The sequence below is a fragment of the Danio rerio genome, chromosome 10, assembly GCF_052040795.2.
Source record: "Danio rerio strain M-AB ecotype USA chromosome 10, GRCz13ab, whole genome shotgun sequence".
Taxonomy (NCBI): domain Eukaryota; kingdom Metazoa; phylum Chordata; class Actinopteri; order Cypriniformes; family Danionidae; genus Danio; species Danio rerio.
In genome coordinates this window covers 187,501-209,792 of record NC_141030.1, presented here as the reverse complement: position 1 = coordinate 209,792, position 22,292 = coordinate 187,501, and the positions used below count along the sequence as shown (strand labels likewise).

The following is a 22,292-nucleotide window of genomic DNA, read 5'->3' as shown; positions in this document are numbered from 1 at the left end:
TATAAATGTAATGTAATGCAGTGCTTCTTGTCCCGCCTGAGACCCACGCTATATCAAATATCTATCAGGCCGTGAAGGTCACTGATCTTTCAGGAAATCAGATCTTAAACGTGGCGATTTTGTAATGGAAAGACAGTTCACCGGAAGCCGTCGGGCTGGCTGTCTAAACTAAAAGTCTGTGTACAGATAGTGCATTGTAGCTCTAACAGAGAGCTGAGGGTTTTAAATGACTATAAAATCTGTATATGGATCACAAGTGCCCACGACTCTCTGTTTGTCGTCATATTTGTCTGTTTTGTTTTGTTGAAATGTGATCAAAATATTCATTGCTTGAAACAGATGGGTAATGTAGCCTCCATTACGGCTCTGTTGTTTTACCTGCCTGCTCTACACACAGCTCACAAGTCTGTCCAGTCAGTAGCCGGACATTACATTTCTGTGCACTGGAGAGGGTAATGTTATCGACACACAGTGACTAAAGTGTGCTGTTAATCATCCTCATCATATCACATCTATTACTCGCCTCACATATGTTATGTCATTATTGTGATTTCTCTGTGTGTGTGTGTGTGTGTGTGTGTGCGTGCGTGCGTGCGTGTGTGGAGCAGTCCTCAGTGTGAGTGGGCCGTGTGTATCCTCGCCACTGCTTCACAGTAATGAACAGAAAGCTGACAGAGTGATGAGATGATATTCGTGAGACAGCAGTGTCCTTCTGTTGACTGAACACACACTCTCCATTCTCTGTTCCTCTCAGGTCTACCATGCTCAGTTCCCCTACATCCACATGGAGCCGCCGGGTGAGTGTGTGCTTTGCTCTTGGTGGGTCTCGTGTGTTTGCATGTGGTGCACTGAAATATACTCAGGATTCCCCAGGTTACACAACAGCACTGCACTTTCATCTGTTTCCCTTTTCACGTCTGACATTTGTTCTAATTCAACAACAAGTGCCCTGCAAAGTGGACTACAGGGTATTCTGTGATGATGTCAGTGTGAAGGGAGCGTACATGTTTCATTCATATAGCATGTCAGCGTGTGATATGTGAATTTATATTGTATTTATTAGGATTGTTTCCCAGTGATGGGTTGCGGCTGGAAGGGCATCCACTGCGTAAAAACTTGCTGGATAAGTTGGCGGTTCATTCTGCTGTGGCGACCCTGGATTAATAAAGGGACCAAGCCGACAAGAGAATGAATGAATGAATGAATTATTAGGAATCCTCCTGTCATATACTGGGCTGTTCATCTAACCTCACTAATGTAAAGCTCAGAACATCCCTGTGCCTCTCACAATCTGTTCTCTTGCTAATTCACTCTCATCTCCACGATTTCCAGGGTATTTTATCTAATTCAAAACACCTGCGATTGGTTCATGAAATCGGCTGGATTGGCGAATACTGATCGAGTCATGAAATGTGATGATCAGCCGATACCGATCTCCAGCCGAGGAGACTGCAGGCAGTGCTGTTGTGTAGATTTGTGAATTAATGTTTCAATGGTAAATACATGTTTGATTAACTCAGTAAAGGAGAAGGGACTAGGGCAGAATGCACACTGCGTAGGGGATAGTAGTGTTGGAGTAGTGCATGGAGCTCTTCTCAAGAGCTGGTCATCTAAATAGGACATATACAGAGACATATGCAGATCAGTGGAGCGTGAGGATTGAGAAACACTGGAGTAGAGTAGAAAACACTACTCAAAGTCTGAGTAAAGTTGCTCTTCTAAAAGAGAAGTGAGTATTTTTTATATTTCTTGCCATTTTGGATGATAAAATGTAAACTATTTGTAAAAACACGTTACATTACTTAATCAGGGTTTTCCTGGATCAGAATAAGGCTGGGGTGGTATCCTGATCGTCAAATTCTTGCTACTTAACACAAAAGATTTTGCATTATTCTTGTAATTTTATCAAGTAAAATATTATCTAAACATTTGGTAACACTTTAGATCACAACTCATGCTATTAACTACTGGCTTATTATCCACTTATTCTTAAGATATGAACTATTCATTAGTAGTTATAAAGTATCTGCATCCCTAATCCTGCCTAAACCCAACTTCAACCTTACTAACTATTAATACACAGCTCTTCAGTAGTTAATTAAGCTAGTAGTGTTAATTAATGGTCTGTTAATGCTGTGAATAGTAACCTAAGCTAAAGTGTTACCAGACATTTTCTAAAGACACAATCAGTGTTTGAGCATCACTCGGGGTCTGTCGGTAGTCGTGTCCGCCTGGCTGATTTGTGTAGAAAGGTGGAGGTGGTAATTCTCCATGCAGGAGAGCCCTGTATATGCACACGCAGATGATCAAGTGTAATCCAGACTCAACATTGCAGGTCCTGTATTATGAGTCTTCACACTGCGTTATCCATGCAGAAACTATATATCGTGCAGCCCTAATTGTAACCCATGTCATCTGATCTTCATCTCTTCGTAGTGTTGGAAAGAAATGTCACGAGTGAATACTTATCAGCCTTTATGTTCATTAATAAATCTAACTCTGCTGGTTTGTGGCTGATCAGACATCGTGTACGAGCGCTGGTGCAAGATGAAGCTGAAGCGGAAGCAGGACCTGGGTCACCTGATGCACGTGTCTGTGTTCTGGTGGCACATTCTGCTCCGCCAGCAGGAGAACCACCCCACCACCGCCTGGGCCGTCAAGATGGGCTTCCTGGACTCTAAGTGAGTGACCCCTGACCCCTGTAAACACTGCTGAATCAGCTCTGATTTCATGCGATAGACAGTGCTGAGCATAAATGAGTCAACCGCTCTCTCCCCTGGTCTGTTTCAGCGTGTCCAACGATTTGAGCCTGAAGAGGCTTGAGAAGATGGAGATTCTGGAGAGCATTCTGGCGACGATGGAGAGAGGCGTACGTATCTGTGCAGATCTGCTTTACTGTGCATATGCATCCGCTTCTGACCCGCTTCTGTTGTGTTCAGCTTTCTCTTAGAGACGTGGAGAACAAGGCCAGAGCCGTGGTGTCCTTGAGCCAGCGCTTCTTTCAGGTATGTCGCTGTGCCGCCGCTACAGGTCTGTTTAAAGTTCATCTGAAAGCAGAATAAAGGTTTTCAGATCTCAGTGTCGCTGGAGCCTTCCACATCTACATGTTTCTCAGAAGCAGAAGTGGTCATCGTTGGTAAACTCTGAGTGCAGTGAATAGGAGAGTACAACACATAATCATTTTACAATCCTATTTGCTGAAACAATAAAAGAAATCACATGCTAGGCTTTCTGCGATGGTGTTGTGAGGCTTCACAGACATGGTATCGGTCGTCATGAACTAGCCACATTACACAAGGAGAAACAATCAAATCTTGCGTCACAGCACCCGTTTGCCGTTTACAGCTCCCCACGACACCCTACGACAAAATCCTGTGATCTGACCGGGGCTTAAACGTGATTGGCTGATTTTGAAAAGGGGAGGAGCTAATCTTTGCCCTGCCCTGTTCATGTTTAAGTCGAGATTGCGTCAAACGTTGTATAAGATGTTTCAAAGCACCTGATGAGGCTCACCCGTCTGTCTGTGTGTGCAGGAGGAGGACTGTCTGACTGAGGCCATACGCTGGCTGCTGGACTCTGGAGATCCTGACCTGGGCCAGAAACTGATGGATCTGGGCTCGGTGGAGGTTCGCTACCTAACACTGAGCTTCGTCTTCATGGAGTGTGAGTTTTAAAGGCCATTAATGCCACCATGAAATGTTTTTATGGAAAGTATTGCAGTTTTAACGCTTCCAAGCAGAGGTGTTTAATTCTCCCGCAGGAGTTTTTCCTGACTATTATTCAGATCTCTTCGCTTTCACCAGGACAGTGTGTGACAGTGTGTTGCTTCTATATTGTGTTTTGTTTCAGTTTTCCCTTTTCTGCAAATATTGACACGTCCTGTAAGTGTTTTGAAGTGTCTGATATTGCAATTCTCAGAAATGAGTAAGAACATGCGTTATTAATGATCTTAATGTTAGTTGATGCGTGCTGCCGTGTTTATTCTGCGCTGCTGGAGAGACATGTGAGAAATGTTTTTATCGTTGTGTTATATGTTGTGAAGGACAGATCCATCCATCCTCAAAATAATGACCGGCTATGCAGCCATTGGCTGACGGCACAGCAGCGCAATGACATCATCTCATTAATATTCAGTTATCAGTCATGTGCACACACAACTTTGCTACAGCTTGTTAATATCGTGCAGGATAACTTCCTACATCTGTTGTGGGATATTTATGCAGGCTTTACACTGTCGTGTGTCAAATTAGCAATTTGTTTAGTTTTGCCTATAGTGGGTTTTCTTCAGGATGATATGAAGTTTATTAATCCTGTGGCATAACTGGCTATTTCAACAGCATTTTAATGTTAGGGTATTATTATTATATAAGTGTGTGCATCTTCTGCTGCATTAAATCTCACATATTTTAGCTGTGAGTTGTGAATGCCTGATTCCTGTATATTATATAACTATTCAGCCGGGTGTTAAAATATTCTGACGGGTGTTTTGAGCTGAAACTTTACAGACACATTCTGGAGACACCAAGCGCTGATCTTACAGCTTGTAAAAGGGGGACAATAGGAATCCTTTAAATTAGAGTTTAAAAAAGGTCATGAGTCTTATTTTTGCTCGTGAGAGTGTGACTTTGCAGAAAACTATTGCATCTTTTAGAGAACAGGCTGCAGCAGGTTCTGTTGCATAAAAGGAAGCAGGAAGGGAAAGAAAACGGTTGAATGCGAGTAGTGAGTTCATTTTCTCTGTGTCGTCTCTGAGTATTATGAGGCCTCATATGTCATGCCTGCTCGATACTCTGCCCTGTTTTAGGCGTGATTAATGACACATTTGAAAACCCTTTTAGTTATTTCAGTTTTAATTTTAAAACCCACCAAGTTCAGTTCTTCATTAATGTGTCTGAATGGTGTGTATTTTAGTATCTGTGTGACCAGTCAGTCAAAAAACATCACGGCAGAGCATTAAAGTCGACTAGTCTGTGCAGTTCCTAATGTGTAGAGGGTTCATTTTTACCTAAAGTCTAAACTTTGATTGTAAACAATGTGCAGCAACCCTGAAGACACAAAAGGGAACCAACAACCCGAGCAGAGTGTGTGTTTCAGGACTGAGCGTTCACGTGTGCACACACTCCGGCAGCGTCACTAATGATGGTAATGTTCTCTCCCTCAGACGCGCGCTATATTCAGGTGGTGTCCTGCAGCAAGAAGAAAGCCTTGATGGAGATGAAATTTGAGCCAGACTCTTGGAGTTTATCGGTAAGAGTCTTTAAGATCAAACCGGTGTCCTGATTTACCTGTAGTCAATCTCCTGTACAGTAATAATGTCTATATTTTCAATGCGTGCAGTATATTTATTATGTATATGTGATACACACACGCATGCATAAAAATAAACTGATCTGTTACATAGGTATTTAAATATAATTTGTATTTATATATATATATATATATATTTGCTAAGATGTGTTTCTAAGTATATTTACACAAATATGTCTGGAAATCTATTTAAGCAGCTATATATTTTTGTATATTTTGCAATCTACATATAATAATATTAATAATAATAATAATATATTTTAAAATTATTTAAACTATTTTGCGCTCATATTTTAATACAAGAAAAAAACAAGAAAATAAATTAAACTATTTTAAGAAAATAATAATTTGATATCTACATATAGCACACCAATAAAATCAAGGAGCAAACTTTATGCATATGTCTTTCTGTCTGTCTTTCTATCTATTTATATATCTGTCTATCCATCTCTGTATCCGTCCATCCATCCGTCTATATCAGTCCATAATCCTGTCTTTCTGTATCTGTCTGTCAGTCTATCTGTCCATCCGTCTGTCTGTCTGTTTGTCTATTGATGGATGGATACAGTAAATCATAATTTTATTTGAAATAAGTGTCACTGTCTTCACAAGAGAATAAACATGAATTCTCAGTAAAGCTTTGGCTCGCTTTTGTTTTAATTGCATTAAATAAAGCTTTTAGATAATGTATGATTTCATATCACAGTTTGGTTGTAATGAAACATCTTCAATATACAAAAGATATTTAATTGTACATCAGACACCGCATATGTTCAGCGTGTATTGGAGTATAATGTTGTTTACTGTATGGATGTTCAGCGCTGTGTGAATCCGCCATGATTCTCACTCTCATATCAGAGAAACTGTAATGAATCTGTTGTTGTTTGTGTTTCAGAAAAGTGATGAAATGAAGAACAAAGGAAACGAGCACTTTCAGAAGAAGAAATATGACGTTGCCTTAAAGTGGTACTCTAAAGCCATTAAATACCAGTGAGTAGCAGAGCGCCTCTGTTGTGTGTTGTTCATCCACTCCCTGTTGCCGAATGTTGAGCTGTCATCGGTTTGTTTCAGCCCGAATAACCACATCCTGTACGGGAACCGAGCGCTGTGTTTACTCCGCTCTGGGAAATATCTGTGAGTTACTGTATTTATCTGCAGCACACGTGATTCAGCAGTGAGTCTGATCAGCTGTACTGACTGTGGAAACTGATTTCAGGAAAGCACTCGGAGATGGAAAGAGAGCCATTGTCTTACAGCCGGACTGGGCCAAGGTAAAGCTGAGCCTCACACACTGAATATTATTCAGCAGATCTGCCATGTCTGTCTTTATCTCACACGACTTCTGTCGAAACTCCAGAGCGCATTATCTGCTGTCCTTCAGCAAACGCTGCGGTGCTGTGAGAAATGTAACCCAGTCTGTCTGTGATTGGCCAAACTGCGCTTTCTTGTGTGTTTAGGCTAACGGGAGCTACCGTACATTCTCCAGCACGCCGCTGTTCGTGTTTCCGCTTTCGACTCCAGTAATGAATGTAGATGTGTTGCAAAGAAATCAGCAAGAAGCCGAATGACGTACATTAAACGTTCAGCTCAGAGCTCTCAGTTCTGCAGTCTGCTATATGAGCTGAAGACTATGCAGGTTACTGTTTATTCCAGTGGGGTTAATATAAGAAGCTTTATTAAACCATCATGTCCGCTTTTATAAACACTTACTACACTCACCGGCCACTTTATTAGGTACACCTTACCAGTAAAGGGTTGGACTCCCTTTTGCCTTCAGAACTGCCCTAATCCTTCATGGCGTAGATTTAACAGCATACTGGAAATATTCCTCAGAGATTTTGCTCCATATTGACACGAGAGCATCACACAGTTGCTGCAGATTTGTCGGCTGCACATCCATGATGTGTCTGAGATGATCGAGCTTTATGACATGCTGCGTTATCCTGCCCCCACACCATTACACCACCACCACCACCAGCCTGAACCGCTGATACAAGGCAGGATGATCCATGCTTTCATGTTGTCTGAGCCGAGCATCCGAATGTGTCAGCAGAAATGGAGACTCATCAGAGCAGCAACGTTTCTCCAATCTTCTATTGTCCAGTTTTGGTGAGTCTGTGTGAATTGTAGCCTCAGTTTCCTGTTCTTAGCTGACAGGAGCGGCACCCGGTGTGCTCTTCTGCTGCTGTAGCCCATCCGCCTCAAGGTTGGCCGTGTTGTGTGTTCAGAGATGCTCTTCTGCAGAGCTCGGTTGTAACGAGTGCTTATTTGAGTTACTGTTGCCTTTCAATCAGCTGGAACCAGTCTGGCCATTCTCCTCTGACCTCTGACCTCATCAACAAGGCATTTGCGCCCACAGAACTGCCGCTCACTGGAGATTTCCTCTTTATTCTCTGTAAACCCTAGAGATGGTCCCAGTTCCCTAGAGAAATCCCAGTAGATCAGCAGTTTCTGAAATACTCAGAGCAGCCCATCTGGCAGCAACAACCATGCCACATTCAGAGTCGCACAGAGTGATCATAAAGCATCATGTGTGTCAGTAACTGATATCAGTCTCATGTTGATAATGGAGACGATCATAATCATGAGTATTTCAGTCAATATTGTAATGGTGATTATGAGTGGGTCACATGATAAACAACTGATTTATTTAGAGGTTTTTATTCTATGTTCTTCATTCATGTTGCTAACCCTGTTACCTTTGTGTATATTCTAGAGTATGAAATTGTACAATTCTCAAGACCATAGATTGACTAGCTAAAGTAACAACGGATGCTCTGCGCTGTTTCAGGGTCATTACCGGTTCTGTGACGCGCTCTTCTACCTGGGCGAGCACCAGAGGGCTCTGCTGGCCAACCAGCAGGCTCAGGACGCCTGCAGAGCAGATGTGGAGGGACAGAAAGACCTGCTGCAGCAGCACGAGCGCTTCCAGAGCGAACTGCAGGAGGCCAGAGGTGCACACACACACATACATGCATGCATTCACACACATACATACATGCATACACAGGCACACACACACTCTCTCACACACACACACACACACACATACATGCATGCATAAACACACACATACATACATGCATACACACGCACACACACACACATGCATGCATAAACACACACATATATATATATATATATAAATGCATATCAAACACTTAACACACATACATACTCTATAATCTAAGACACACACACACACACACACACACACTCTCCTCATTTCTCTTGTCTCTCAAGCAGACATGAAGACTAAGAAGCCGGACCCAAAGAAGGTTTCCTCTAAAGCGAGGTAGGTGTTTGTGAGCTGTGTGTCGCTGCTCTGTGTTTGAGCACTCGGGTTACGGTGTGTGTTTCCCACAGGTCACACACTGCCGGCGCGAGTTCAGCTGCGCATCTGAAGACCAGCGCTCCGCCCGAAACACCACCAGAGCCGCAGACTAAGGTGAGACACGCATCAGAAACGCTCCAGCACTCAACTCGATCTCTATAAAGCACTTTCACCACCGTGTGCTGTACAGAGGACAGAACTCAGAGACAGCGTCTGTGTGCTCTTCAGGCTGATTTATACCTCTGCGTCGAGCATTCAGCGTGACGGCGTTTATACTTCTGCATGCTCTGTGTTGCTCTGCAGTAACTAGCTGGCAGTAGGTGTTCATGTTCCTCTGTGTCGAGTTTCTTCGCTGGTGTTTTGTTTTTTCTGAACGCTTCCTTACTGTACAACCAGCTCAAACTCGCTCATTCAGAAGCGGGAACCAGCGGGCGTGCAGCAACTTTAATCATGAGGTGAACACAAAGCAAGAGCTCCTTCACAGGACTCCACACTTGTGAACACTCGCTCCATCAGGCTCGCGCGGCTCTCAGCACCACCCACACTCATCACCGGTAACAAGCCGACCAATCACAGAGCTTGCGCTACGCGTCATGGTGATGTGTAGTTACATGTCTGGGAGGTGCACTTCAGCCACGGTGAGAACTGTGACCCTGCGAAGGCTGTGCCGGAGCATATGCGTGCGCTGGATGCAGAAGTATAAATCAGCCTCTACAGCCTCCGTCCTGATGATGCTGTGACTTATTAAACTGCTGGCCTGTGGGTCATTTGCGGTCCTCCCTCTTCCTCCCTCTGGCTCGCTACTGATGTTAAAATATAACAGGATTCGGCCCATCAAAACATGTTCACTATCATTGGTGTGCAGTCGCATATAGCCACTTGTGGTTTCGACCGCCACCTACTGGACATGTACAGTACTGCACTGCATAATCATGTTACTTTCGGTTTCTCTCAGCATGCGGTCGAGAGGAAAGCACATGCAGATTATTTCTGGGGCTGAATTATACGTTGAAATGTCCATAAGTGCTCTATTTTTACTAAAGCTCTGTTTTTGTTCATATTTAAGGGTCATTTAAGTATAATCAGTTTTATAACACCTGTATTGTGTTGTTCAAACACATCTCCAAGGCTTACATGTATATAAAACTGCATTAGTAAAGTGTAACTGGCTGAACTGAACACGTTAAAGTAACTGTGAATATATATGTACATACTTTCCCCTCTTTGTTGTAGTTTTACAAGTAAAGGAAGAGAGAGTAGAACGGTTGCCAGTAAAGTTCCTTCTTTCTGCTGTCTTAAGGCCCGTGCACCGACGCTATCTGCTCGTGTTTACCATCAAAGTTTACCGCCTCGAGACTAAATAAAGGGTGTCAATGAGATCATGCACACCAACGTGCAAAATGGCAGACGCAAAAGCCTCATTTTTTTAAGAAACGCCTCATGCTCGTTTTTTTTTTTTTTTTGACGCGACGCTGATGATAAACGCAAGTGAAAAGTGTCCCAGTGTGTACGAGCCTTCAGACTGTTAAACTTTTGAAAATTTGTGAAAAATTGAAAATTTTTAAATTGATTGTGACAGAATATTAATTATCATTAGGCATTATTATTAAATTGTGTTATTTTCATAGCAGTGTAAACTCCCCTTCAGTATGTACAACGAGAGGCAGAAATGAGCCTTGATGCTCTGTGGAAGAGAGTCTGAGTTCATCCATTACATCCGGTTTCCTCTGTTTTCCTGTGCTTGAGTGTTGAAGCGGCTCTCCTAGTGTCAGCCCCTGCTATCTGATAAGACCCCCGCCAGTTTGAGTTTGAGACGCCTGTATTCAAGTGTGACGGTGGACTGAAAGTCTCATCACTGTACTGTTGTTTTTCCTCCAGAAATCTGAAAAGCAGAAACAGCAGGCGGACACTTCAGGTGAGCTGAATAAGATTCTGAACAGTTTTCTGAGTTTGAGCTGTGAGTTTAACACAGGAGGAGTAATGACCAACAGCAGCGCTGCACATTTCAATAATAAACACAATAACTCTCTAAATCATGTGCAGATCTATGGCAAATAGGCGAGGCTCTGCTTTGAGTGCTGGGGGCGTGTCTACTGTTGGTGCTGAAGCCACGCCCACACATGAGAAGGCACTCATCTTTAACAGCACTTAAAATCTTGAAAGTCTTGAAGCGTCCTGATGGGTCTGTGTGTGTGTGAGTCTGTGTGTCTGTGTGTGTGTGTGTGTGTGTGTGTGTGTGTGTGTGTGTGTGTGTGTGTGTGTGTGTGTGTGTGTGTGTGTGTGTCTGTGTGTGTGTGTGTGTGTGTGTGTGTGTGTGTGTGTGTGTGTGTGTGTGTGTGTATATACAGTATACAGGGCTCAACAGTAAGGACATCCCGATGGCCCGGGGCCAGTGTGAGAGACGCATGGGACAGTAGACGGGATCATTACGGCCCGATTGGGGCCACCTTTTGTTAAATAAATAATTTCTAACTGAAATGAAAAACCTTCACATTCTCCACACTGCTCTTTTTGATTTGTTAACATTATTTTGCTATAATTTATTATTTATTTATTATTTTGCTTATTACACATATATTAACATTTTAAAAATATTATTTAAATATGTTTTAACATTTTAATAATTATAGACATTATTTTGACACATTATTTATAGTTTTTAATAGTTTTTAAATAATTTTTTTTTATTGCTGGGGCCACTGAAAATTGTCAAGGTAAAAATCTGAATCAACGACCCGATCAGACCAGTAGAAAAGTGTTGAACCCTGATATATATATATAGAAGTTATTAAATACTGAAATATAAATAACAGAAAATCTAAATATCACAATCTGAGTGTTTTTAAATATCATGCAGCTGTTATAAACACACACACACACACACACACACTGCTCTACATCTCTGCTCTCGTATTGGATGCGGTTTCTCGCTGACTGTTGAGGGAAGGTAGTTTGGGAACAGTGTGTGGGGTTTAAACTCTTCAACATCATGTGCTGCCTGAACAGTCGGAGGAACATCAAAACATTCAGAGTTTATCTCATGTGGGATTGAGTTATCAAACCTTCTCTGGAGGAAGTGAGCGTGACTCACTCACTGTTTCCTGTGTGTGTGTTCATGTTTTTATATCCCGCTGGGGACTTTATCCTAAATTCACGTCTAATGGGGACCTGAATTGAGGTTCTCGCAGGTAAACAAGCTTATTAATCAACCACAGTGAAGGAGAGTACATGTGTGAAGCTACAGAATGTAGAGTGGAGGACATCGTATAGTACTGTGTGTGTGTGTGTGTGTGTGTGTGTGTGTGTGTGTGTGTGTGTGTGTGTGTGAGAGCTCCTCCCTCTCCCGCTGGTTCTTGATCATAGAGGCGCTGCTCAGAGTGGATCTTCAGGTCCTGCAGCTCGTGGTGTTGCTGAAGCAGGAGTGTGTGTGTGTGTGTGTGTGTTGTCAGGCGTTTCTCTGGAGATCTGCAACATGCGGCACATTAAACCCATAATTCACTTGTTTTCAGGGCCTTCAGGAGCTCGAGCACACACTGACGGAGGAGCAGACAGACTGCGAGACGTCAGCAGGTAAATCACCACTGGAGTGGAGGAAGTCTGGCGAGTGCTGGACTGTGTTGTGCTGTTCGTCTACGCTCATCGTGTGTCTGCAGAGTTTGTTAAATTTTATTAATGTAAAGGTCACGTGACTCGGCTCAGATTTACTTTCATTTTGCATGCTGTGAGTTTCAGAATCAGTCGCGGGAGAGTTTCCCTGCGCTCGCTGTTGTTGATAACCGCATGAGCACATCAGGCTGCAGAGTGCTGCGTGCTGCAGTGGTGTCTGTGCTGTTATCATGAGACGAAGCGTTCAGTCATGTGCTGATCTGCGTGTGTTTCTTCTGTCCTCTTGTGTCCCAGTGAATCGAGTCCTCGCAAGGCTAAAAAAGCTTCATCCAGCACTGCAGAGAAGCCGGCGGTGCGGAGCAAACTACCAGCGGCTGCAGACCGAGCCAGCGCACCTGCGGTGAGAGTTTCTGTGCATCTGTCTGTCTGCATGTCTCTACTTTAGTCTGTCTGTCTGTTGCTTTGGTTTAACGTTGTGTGTGTGTGTGTGTGTGTGTGTGTGTGTGTGTGTGTGTGTGTGTGTGTGTGTGTGTGTGTGTGTGTGTGTGTGTGTGTGTGTGTGTGTGTGTGTGTGTGTGCGTGCGTGTGTGTGTGCGTGCAGGAGGTGGTGAGCGCAGCAGCAGTGCGGGAGCGTTTCTGTGCCGCTGTACTGGAGGCTCACGTGGCTCTGAGTGACCAGCGCTGCCACAACGCTCAGCAGTCCTTCAGTGTGGCGCTCGCGATCCTGGAGTCCAGCAGCACCACGGTACACACACACACACACCACAATAAACACACACAACACAGCCGAGGCTCCGCTATCAGGTCCTTCATTTGTGTCTGAGGGACAGTAACACACACTCATGCCACTGGACACATTACTCCTTGTGTTGGTTGAATATTGGTTCTGTTCTGGACTCTTTAATCATGTGAAGGTGTGTGTGACTGCTGTGTGTGAATGGTCTGGATGTGTGTGTTTCAGGAGCTGGGCTTGACGGAGCTGGATAAATCTGTGCTCCTGTATGGATATGCCACAGCTCTGCTGGAGACCGGACAGCCTGAGGTAATGATCCTGTAATACTGACATCAATGACCCAACATGAGCATCAGTGAACGTGTGCGTGTGCGTGTGTGTGTGTGTGTGTGTGTGTATGTGTGTGTGTGTGTGTGTGTGTGTGTGTGTGTGTGTGTGCGCAGGAGTTGGCTGAAGCAGAGAAGTTATTCGCCAAATTAGAGTCGACAGAGAGGAAGTTTCAGTCTCTGGTGCATTATGGGATGGGCAGAGTGTATCTGAAGGAGAACAGGTGAGTGTGTGTGCATGAGCGCTGCTGCTCTTACTCCTGAGCGTGTGTGTGTGTGACTCGTCTGCTGTTGTGCAGGTTTGCTAAAGCGCGTGAGTGTTTCTCTAATGCGCTGCTGATGATCCAGAGACACATCACACCTGGAAAACTCACCTGGCCCACCACCAAAGCTATAGTGGAGGAGACACAGCCGGCCTGGCTACAGGTACACACACACACACACACACACACACACACACACACACCTGTCTGATGTGCAGCCCAGCTGAAGAGGATTGGAGCTGCTCTCTAATGTTGTTGTTGGTGTGTGTGTGTGTGTGTGTGTGTGTGTGTGTGTGTGTGTGTGTGTGTGTGTGTGTGTGTGTGTGTGCGCTGATCTGCATTCTCGGCCCCGCAGGAGCACCTGGAGAGCCTGGTGGAGGTGTGCAGGTTTCCTCCTAAAGCAGACGCTGTGTGTCGTCATCAGCAGTGTGTGTCCCACAGCGTCCAGATCTACTTCAGCGACCCTGACTTTAAGGTGTGTGTGTGTGTGTGTGAGACAGAGAGTGTGTGACTGGCCCCGTTTACACTAATGCCTTTCAGTTTTAAAGCGCATCATTTCTGCTGGTTCCTCCATCCGTGAACACCACCCCAGAGTTTTCCAGCCCTGAAGACGGAGTGTTTTGGAGACGCTGGAGAGGCCGTTTGGGTGTTTAAACGCTGCTGCTGTGTGTCAGTGTGGACGGGGGAAACGAGACGTCTGAACACGGAGGCAGCGCTGCAGACATGCACTGTCTGATGGGGGATTTCCCTCAGTTCAGTCCTGCATCCGCTCCTTCAGCTCAGACTTCACTAGTAAATAAACATTAGTGTATGAACTGATCTCTGCACAACACGTCACCCGAGAACAAGAAGCCGATTCAACACACAGAAGAGCTGTCAGATGGAGACCAGCTCAATTAAACACCACCTTTAACAACTGTAGTGAGATCAGATCCAGCGGCAGATCCCTGATGAACCGCCTGAGCTGCGCTGCTCAAAGCACCCACTGACTGCCTGGAGCTCACACAGGCGCATACACTCCATCCCGTGTGTGTGTGTGTGTGGTCACGGTCACGTGATGTGCGTTTTCAGTGGTGTAGTGTGGACGGAGAGTTGTTCAGAAATGCTGGGTGAAGCGCTAGTGTGGACACAGAGCTGTGTGTGAGTGAGCGCTCTGATTGTGTGTGTGTGTGTGTGTTTCAGGGGTTCATCCAGCTGGTGTGTTGTCAGAGCTGCAGAATCGAGTTTCATATGAGCTGCTGGAGGAAGCTCAAAACACTTTCATTCGCTGATAAGAATGACAAGGTGAGGCGGACGCATGTCTATACACACACACACACACACAAGATGGTGGCAGAAAACACACACATCTTCCTCTCTTCACCGCAGGATTTTCTAAAAGATTCATGTTTTACGCCAGACTGCGCTGGGCAGATCTGTCACATCCTAATATTTGGCTCGACAGGGCTGATAAAGTGTGAGGTAAGACACACACACACACACACACACACACACACACACTGAATGTGTCACTCACACAAAATCCCTAAACACACATACACTCCCACATACAACACACACACACACTAAACATGCACACAAACACACTAACTTTACACACACACGTTCACTAAATACACTCTCACATACACACATGTACTGAACACACACACACACAGCGTGACGGGTGCTGATGTTGGGGTCTTCACTCTGCTCTTCTCCTCTTCTGTCAGTTTAAATCATCTATTCCTAAAGCCAGAGCTGCGGGACGCTCCAGACTCCGGCAGCAGTGTACGAGGTGCTCGTGTGTTCCTCATCATCATTAGTGTGAGCTGTGGTGTGTGTTCTGCTCACTCACTCCTCCGTCTGCTCCTCAACAGTATTAAGAAGTTGATGTCTAAAAATGATCGTAAACTTCGGCGGAAGCAGCAGAGATTGGCGGCGCGTTCATCCCATCAGGAGAAAAGAGAAGTAATGCGTGAGGAAGCAGCTAAAGAGCAGCCGGCGGACAGAGGTGTGTGTGTGTGTGTGTGTGTGTGTGTGTGTGTGTGCACTACATGAGGAGCTGTTCAATATTCTTCACTCAGTTTGTAGCCTGCTAATCTGCAGAAGAGTCTGTGTGTGTGATGATGGGGCTGGGCAGTATGATGGTTTATATCAATACTGCAGAATAAGTGAGAAAATATTCAATATTATAAACAAGAATTTTATACATATCCTATATACTGCATTATATACTCAGTTATTTACTATCTTATTTACTTACTTTATTTACCTATTTACTAGCTTTATTTACTTGTTTACTAACTTATTCACTTATTTATATATGTATGTGTATTTACTTATTTACTAGCTTTATTTACTTGTCTACTAACTTGTTTACTTAATTTATTTACTTATTTACTAGCTTTATTGTTTACTTGTTTACTAATTTTATTTACTTGTTTATTTGCTTGTTTACTAACTTATTTATATACTTATGTACTTATTTATTTACTATCTTTTTTACTTTATTTACCTATTTATTTTTATATATTTTTTACTTTGTTCACTTATTTACTAACTTATGTACTAATTTACTTGTTTACTAAATTATTTACTTTTTTACTAAGTTATTAACTTATTTATTTATACATTTACTTATTAACCATCTTATTTACTTATTAACGTATTTACTAACTACTATCTTATTTTATTTACTTATTTGTTTATTTAAATTGTTTTGCTTTATTTACTTATTTTACTTATTCTCACTAACTTGTATACTTTTTGGATTTACTTATTTACTAGCTTTATTTACTTGTCTACTAACTTGTTTACTTAATTTATTTACTTATTTACTAGCTTTATTGTTTACTTGTTTACTAATTTTATTTACTTGTTTACTAACTTATTTGTTTATTTACTAACTTATTTACTTGTTTATTAACTTATTTAATTATTTATTTATATACTTGCGTAGTTATTTACTATCTTATTTTATTTATTTATGTACTAGCTTTATTTACTTATTTGCTTGTTTACTAACTTATTTACTTATATACTTATTTATTTACTTTCTTTTTTACTTTAATTACCTATTTATTTTTTATATATTTTTTACTTTATTCACTTATTTACTAACTTTATGTACTAATTTACTTGTTTACTAACTTATTTACTAAGTTATTAACTTATTTATTTATACATTTACTCATTAACTATCTTATTTACTTATTAACATATTTACTAACTACTATCTTGTTATTTACTTATTAACTTGTGTATTTACTTATTTACTTATTTGTTTGTTTAAATTGTTTTGCTTTTTCACTTATTCTCACTAACTTATTTACATTTGTTGATTTACTTATTTACTAACTTTATTGATTTGTTTACCAACTTATTTACTTATACTGCATCATGTAAATGAGTGGGTGTGGCTAATTGTTCCTGAGTGACAGGTGTAGTGGGCGTGAGTTAAGAGTGGGAATATCTTCATATAGGTGTGTGTGTTGATGTGTAATGCTGTTCATACGTGATTTATAAAGCTGTAGTGGGGCTGTGTCATGATCGTCTGTGTTCTTCTGTTCTGCAGCATCACCCAGAGACTGTATTTATATGGACCGTGTTTTACAACAAATTCATGATAACAAAGCACTTTTTAAAGAAGAGCCAGTGAGCATTTCCTGTTTTTGGGAGCATCTGCGGCCGTGGCTGGACTTGTTTGAGAGTAAAGGACAGGAGAGCGTGTTAAACAGCCGTAGAGGTGTTGGGGTGCTGTCGGAGCTGGTGGATCTGCTGCTGGAGTCCAGAAACCGGGTCTGGGCTCGAGTGTTTATTCAGACGCTGGGCTCCACGCTTCATATCAAACCCAGACTGCAGCACTGGGCTCAGCAGCTGGACGACACCGGTGCGTTTACAGTGTGTGTGTGTGTGTGTGTGTGTGTGTGTGTGTGTGTGTGTGTGTGTGTGTGTGTGTGTGTATGCATGTAAGAAACGCGTATGAATTCTCTGAACAATAATGTTTTTTCAGGGGCTGTTGGTAGTTTAGTTTGTAGTTCTTCATTTGTTGTTTTTTGTTGTTTATTTCGGTTTTCAGAAAGGTTTTTTGAGCAGCAGTTTGTCGTGGTTTTTGTTCAGTAAGATAACCTTTATTTCTTTATCACGTCAGGTCTGAAGGCCGCTCAGTCATTCATCAACCGCTATCGATCTCACCTGGAGGATCTGGAGCTGAAGCCTCTGCTCTCCTTCCCGCCGCTGCAGGAGTCGCTCGTTGAGAAATTGGGCAGCGTTACGGAGTTATTTGACCGTGACGATTTTACTGTAATGGAGTACTTAAGACAAGCTCCCGCTAAAGAAATGCGTCTGTTTATTTGGACTCTAGAGTCGAGTCGAGAGCGATATCAGAGCTGTCACACCATTCTCGATCAATATTTTGAAGACGGTACGTACGTCAGAATAGCAGCTTTACCATCAGAACCGTTTGTGTGATTGATTTGGTTTCTTTTGCCTTCAGATGCTGTTTGTTTAGTCATTAAAAAGACAGATGATGATGAGCACATGGTAAGAAACACACACACTCACGCCCAGAAGAGCTCAGGCCTTTAATATTAATCAGCAATCTGCTTTATTCGTAGTTTTTGTCTCTGCATTTCCACTGGTGACCAGCAGGTGTGTGTTTCTGGCGTATCTGACCAGTGAATCCAGCTCGTGTAGTCCGTCTAATCAAACAGTGGATTTAGCATTGGCTGTCAGTGTAATGGAATAGAAGCAACGCTAGTTATTTTTCTCCAGCTTTTGAAAAGGAGGCTACACAGATGTTGAAAGGCACTGGATATCTGACACACTTTTATTCTTATACTTCAGTTCGCTAGCCTGCCTTGCATAACTTCCATGTCATTTTTTGTCATTGCAACCAAATACTTTGGTAGGCAGTCATTATCTTTAAATAATCCTTAAAGATTAATCAGAACTATATTTGTGTCCACACCAGCAAATAGGTATGATCTGGTTATGTGCTCTACTTTTTGCAATTCCACTTGTGACCAGCAGGTGTGTGTTCTGCTGGAGTGTGTGACCAGTGAATCCAGCTCGTGTAGTCTGTCCAATCAAACAGTGAATCTAGCAGTCGCAGCCAGTGTAGTAGAATAAAAACAACACTGATTATTTTGAGTTTGGGTTGTAGAGACGATGTGTGTGTGTGTGTGTGTGTGTGTGTGTGTGTGTGTGTGTGTGTTTCAGAGTTCAGTATTTAAGAGTAAAAACAGACATCGCAAAAAGAAGCATAAGGAATTAAAGGTGAGTGTCCTGAGTGATGTCACTGCAGTGTGTGTGTGTGCGCGTGTGCGTGTGTGTTTCAGTCTGTTATTGTGCTGTCTGGAATAACCTTGTGTGTGTGTGTGTGTGTGCGTGTGTGCGTGTGTGTTTCAGTCTGTTATTGTGCTGTCTGGAATAACCGTGTGTGTGTGTGTGTGTGTGTGTGTGTGTGTGTGTTTCAGTCTGTTATTGTGCTGTCTGGAATAACCGTGTGTGTGTGTGTGTGTGTGTGTGTGTGTGTGTGTGTGTGCGTGTGTGTGTGCGTGTGTGTTTCAGTCTGTTATTGTGCTGTCTGGAATAACCTTGTGTGTGTGTGTGTGTGTGTGTGTGTGTGTGTGTGTTTCAGTCTGTTATTGTGCTGTCTGGAATAACCGTGTGTGTGTGTGTGTGTGTGTGTGTGTGTGTGTGTGTGTGTGTGTGTGTGTTTCAGTCTGTTATTGTGCTGTCTGGAATGAGAGCGGGTCATTCGCGAGATGAGGATGATGAAGATGAGCTGTTCTCTGAGGAAGACTCTCTGTGAGTGTGTCTGCGCCGCTGCTCGTCTCGTCTGTTGTCGGAGTGTGTGCTGTTGTGTTGACGGTGTTTCTGCGCTCTTCCAGAATGTTCCTGAATGATATGGATCCGTTCAGCGTTCCGGATCACCTGCGCTATCAGCTGGCGGAGTTTGAGGAGAACTATAGCGGATCCGCACAGCGCAGCTACTACGAGCGCATGCTGGACAACCACCCGGACCCCACCAAGGAGACTTTATATGAGTATGTGTCTGTCAGCGCTCGTGTTAGTGCAGTAATCAGAGACAGCTGGGCCTGTCATGATGACTATATTAGCATTCACATCACCTGACGATAACTACAGTAGGGTTGAGTGATGCTGGAGTTCAGTACCAGTCCATACTGGGCTCAGCGCGCTCTTCAACACCACTGATTTACCGTAGTATTCACCAGTGCTCAACAGAAATGACTGTGATTGGCTGTGAGGGTCATCAGCTGCTGTAGTGATGCAGAAGTGTGTGTGTCAGTTATTTCGCTCAGGTTCTGGAGGAGCACGGACCCCTGTGTGCCACGGACCCGCTGCTGGTGGGCGAGCTGCAGAACTTCCCTCTGGAGGCGCAGCAGCAGATCGCAGACGCCGGCGGGCTCCAGGCCTTCCTGCTGCAGTCTCTGCGCTTCACCATGACGGAGCGGCTGATCGGGCTGATGAAGCACGCCGTGTGTCTGTCTGAGAGCAGCAACACACACTCACAGATCCTCAACCCCTCCGCGTCCGAGTTCTGGCCGCTGTCCGGAGAGCCTCCGTCCAGCACAGGTGAGCCGGCGCTGCTGCTGCCCGACCCCTACACTGATGAGGAAGATCAGCTCTCAGCAGCAGAGATGACCGAGTCCGACACTGAAGAGACGCGAGCTGAGAAACACACTGCTGTACGTGCACAGGTGAGACTGACCCGAGACATGCTCAATCCCCCACAGCAAATATTAGATTACCAGTGAAGCAGGGTGTGTGTTAGTCAGAGGAATCTGAAGGCTTCACAGGGCAGGTTGACCCCTGGCTTCAGCTGTCCTCTGACTGTCTCTTTCATCCTGCAGGATTTTCAGGATCGGACAGACGTGTCGGTCAACACAGAGCCGTGTGCCCCCTTCGAGAACAACAGTGTGAGTGAGCGTTATTGATCGTGTATTAGTCTGAGTTACAGGATCACCATGGAGAAGCAGTGAGGCCATATCTAGTGTTGTCCAGCGCTGTATTACTGCACAACATGCTGACCTCATCACATCACTGTCACGTTACGCCACTCATTACAGCCAGAATGACAACATGATGCAGGTGTGTGTGTGTGTGTGTGTGTGTGTGTGTGTGTGTGTGTGTGTGTGTGTGTGTGTGTGTGTGTGTGTGTGTGTGTGCAGGGTGAGCTGATGGGCTTGCAGAAGCGTCGGCTGTATCTGCTGGAGGAGCTGCAGCGCATCAGGGCTGATGGAGAAGCGGAGCAGCAGAGGAGGCAGGAGGAGCTGACGGAGCTGCAGGAGGACACACACAACATCAGTCAGAGGATGCAGGTGCTCACACACACACACACACACACACACACACACACACACACATGTGCTCTGCTGTTCTCTCTCTCACACACACGCGCTTGTGTCCAGATCGCCAGCACGGAGCTCAGCATGTTCCAGCAGAAACTGGAGGAGGAGGTGAAGAAAGACCAGCAGGAGAAGAAGGAGAACCAGGAGACTCTGAGGAGCCTCAAGATGGAGATCAAGGAGCTGGTGGAGCTGCAGGAGAGGTCAAACACACTCATACACACACACACACACACACAACTAGATACACTCAGCCTTATCAGCCTGCAGACTGGTGCCTTGCTGGAGCTGAGCAGGGGGAGTCTGGATGGGAGACACACATGGGAACACCAGGCCAGCAGGGGGCGCTTACACACACACACACACACACACACACACACACACACACACACACACACACACACACACTGCATACATTATACACACTCACACTATACACACATATGCTACACACACACTGTGCTGCTGCTGATTGTGTGTGTGTGTCCTCCAGCTTGAGCAGAGACATCAGTGTGAGGAACAGACAATACGAGGCGGAGCTGGAGCTCTTCCTGGATGTTAGGTGAGCATCACACAGTGTGCGTGTGTGTGTGTGTGTGTGTGTGTGTGTGTGTCATGGAGACAATATTCAAATCAAAATGAACAATACACTTTCAGGATTTTTCTTAAAGTGTGTGTATGTGTGTGTGTGTGTGCGTGTGTGTGTGTGTGCAGTAACCAGTGTGCAGCTGAGCGCTTGAGTCTGGAGGACGAGATCAAGAGGTTCAGAGATGCGTGTGTGAAAGCAGAGCGGAGATCAGCCAGTGCTCAGGTGAGTCTCAGTGTGCACACACACACACACACACACACACTGATAAACTCAGTCACACACACATCCACTCAAACTTAGACTCAGAAACATACACACTGTCACACTTGCACACACACTCAGACAAACTTGCGCGCACACACTTCCAGGTAAAAAGTGAGCTAAAACACACACACACACATAATCATAGTCACACACAGACAGAATGGCGGAGGCTCACACACTGGGATTAAATGACTGTGTGTGTGTGTGTGTGTGTGTGTGCAGCTGTGTGTCCTCCAGAGCAGGCGTGAACATGCGCTGCGGCGTCTTCGCATGACTGTGTCTGAGGGGAAGATGGTGGTCAAACACCTGTCCGACGTGGCCCTCAGGTGTGTGTGTGTGTCCGGATTATACACTCCTGCAGTCACAGACCTTCAGCAGTGTGTGTTTACTTTGTGTGTTTGTGTGTTTGTTCTTCAGTTCCCCCTCGGCTGCGCTGCTGTCCGCCATCGAGGACTGGAAGAGACACGTGAGCGAGGCGGAGGGACGCATACATGCCACTGAGGTCAGACTCTCTC

The 22,292-nt window shown here is 44.2% G+C and overlaps 1 protein-coding gene across 13 annotated transcripts in view; it reads left to right on the top strand.

Moving 5' to 3' along the window:
- The window catches only part of ttc3 (tetratricopeptide repeat domain 3), a 28,128-nt gene that overhangs the window by 2,389 nt on the left and 3,447 nt on the right, over positions 1 to 22,292 (top strand). For 12 of the 13 annotated variants that reach the window (XM_087269881.1, XM_087269875.1, XM_087269884.1 and 9 more), the window contains exons 3-40: positions 755 to 797; positions 2,522 to 2,681; positions 2,791 to 2,869; positions 2,940 to 3,005; positions 3,534 to 3,663; positions 5,162 to 5,247; positions 6,203 to 6,297; positions 6,379 to 6,441; positions 6,524 to 6,578; positions 8,099 to 8,261; positions 8,554 to 8,602; positions 8,674 to 8,755; positions 10,520 to 10,556; positions 12,151 to 12,211; positions 12,542 to 12,647; positions 12,849 to 12,992; positions 13,209 to 13,289; positions 13,424 to 13,530; positions 13,606 to 13,732; positions 13,925 to 14,044; positions 14,752 to 14,853; positions 14,938 to 15,030; positions 15,282 to 15,346; positions 15,429 to 15,562; positions 17,126 to 17,440; positions 17,702 to 17,974; positions 18,047 to 18,093; positions 18,772 to 18,828; positions 19,277 to 19,362; positions 19,446 to 19,601; positions 19,865 to 20,276; positions 20,430 to 20,495; positions 20,748 to 20,897; positions 20,988 to 21,127; positions 21,418 to 21,486; positions 21,639 to 21,735; positions 22,000 to 22,103; positions 22,195 to 22,279. In XM_087269881.1, the coding sequence (XP_087126007.1) occupies positions 755 to 797; positions 2,522 to 2,681; positions 2,791 to 2,869; positions 2,940 to 3,005; positions 3,534 to 3,663; positions 5,162 to 5,247; positions 6,203 to 6,297; positions 6,379 to 6,441; positions 6,524 to 6,578; positions 8,099 to 8,261; positions 8,554 to 8,602; positions 8,674 to 8,755; positions 10,520 to 10,556; positions 12,151 to 12,211; positions 12,542 to 12,647; positions 12,849 to 12,992; positions 13,209 to 13,289; positions 13,424 to 13,530; positions 13,606 to 13,732; positions 13,925 to 14,044; positions 14,752 to 14,853; positions 14,938 to 15,030; positions 15,282 to 15,346; positions 15,429 to 15,562; positions 17,126 to 17,440; positions 17,702 to 17,974; positions 18,047 to 18,093; positions 18,772 to 18,828; positions 19,277 to 19,362; positions 19,446 to 19,601; positions 19,865 to 20,276; positions 20,430 to 20,495; positions 20,748 to 20,897; positions 20,988 to 21,127; positions 21,418 to 21,486; positions 21,639 to 21,735; positions 22,000 to 22,103; positions 22,195 to 22,279 (4,305 nt within the window). Of the gene's footprint in view, positions 1 to 754; positions 798 to 2,521; positions 2,682 to 2,790; positions 2,870 to 2,939; positions 3,006 to 3,533; positions 3,664 to 5,161; positions 5,248 to 6,202; positions 6,298 to 6,378; positions 6,442 to 6,523; positions 6,579 to 8,098; positions 8,262 to 8,553; positions 8,603 to 8,673; positions 8,756 to 10,519; positions 10,557 to 12,150; positions 12,212 to 12,541; positions 12,648 to 12,848; positions 12,993 to 13,208; positions 13,290 to 13,423; positions 13,531 to 13,605; positions 13,733 to 13,924; positions 14,045 to 14,751; positions 14,854 to 14,937; positions 15,031 to 15,281; positions 15,347 to 15,428; positions 15,563 to 17,125; positions 17,441 to 17,701; positions 17,975 to 18,046; positions 18,094 to 18,771; positions 18,829 to 18,890; positions 19,238 to 19,276; positions 19,363 to 19,445; positions 19,602 to 19,864; positions 20,277 to 20,429; positions 20,496 to 20,747; positions 20,898 to 20,987; positions 21,128 to 21,417; positions 21,487 to 21,638; positions 21,736 to 21,999; positions 22,104 to 22,194; positions 22,280 to 22,292 lie in introns of those variants that run through there. The other variant, XM_087269887.1, reaches the window with a different exon arrangement.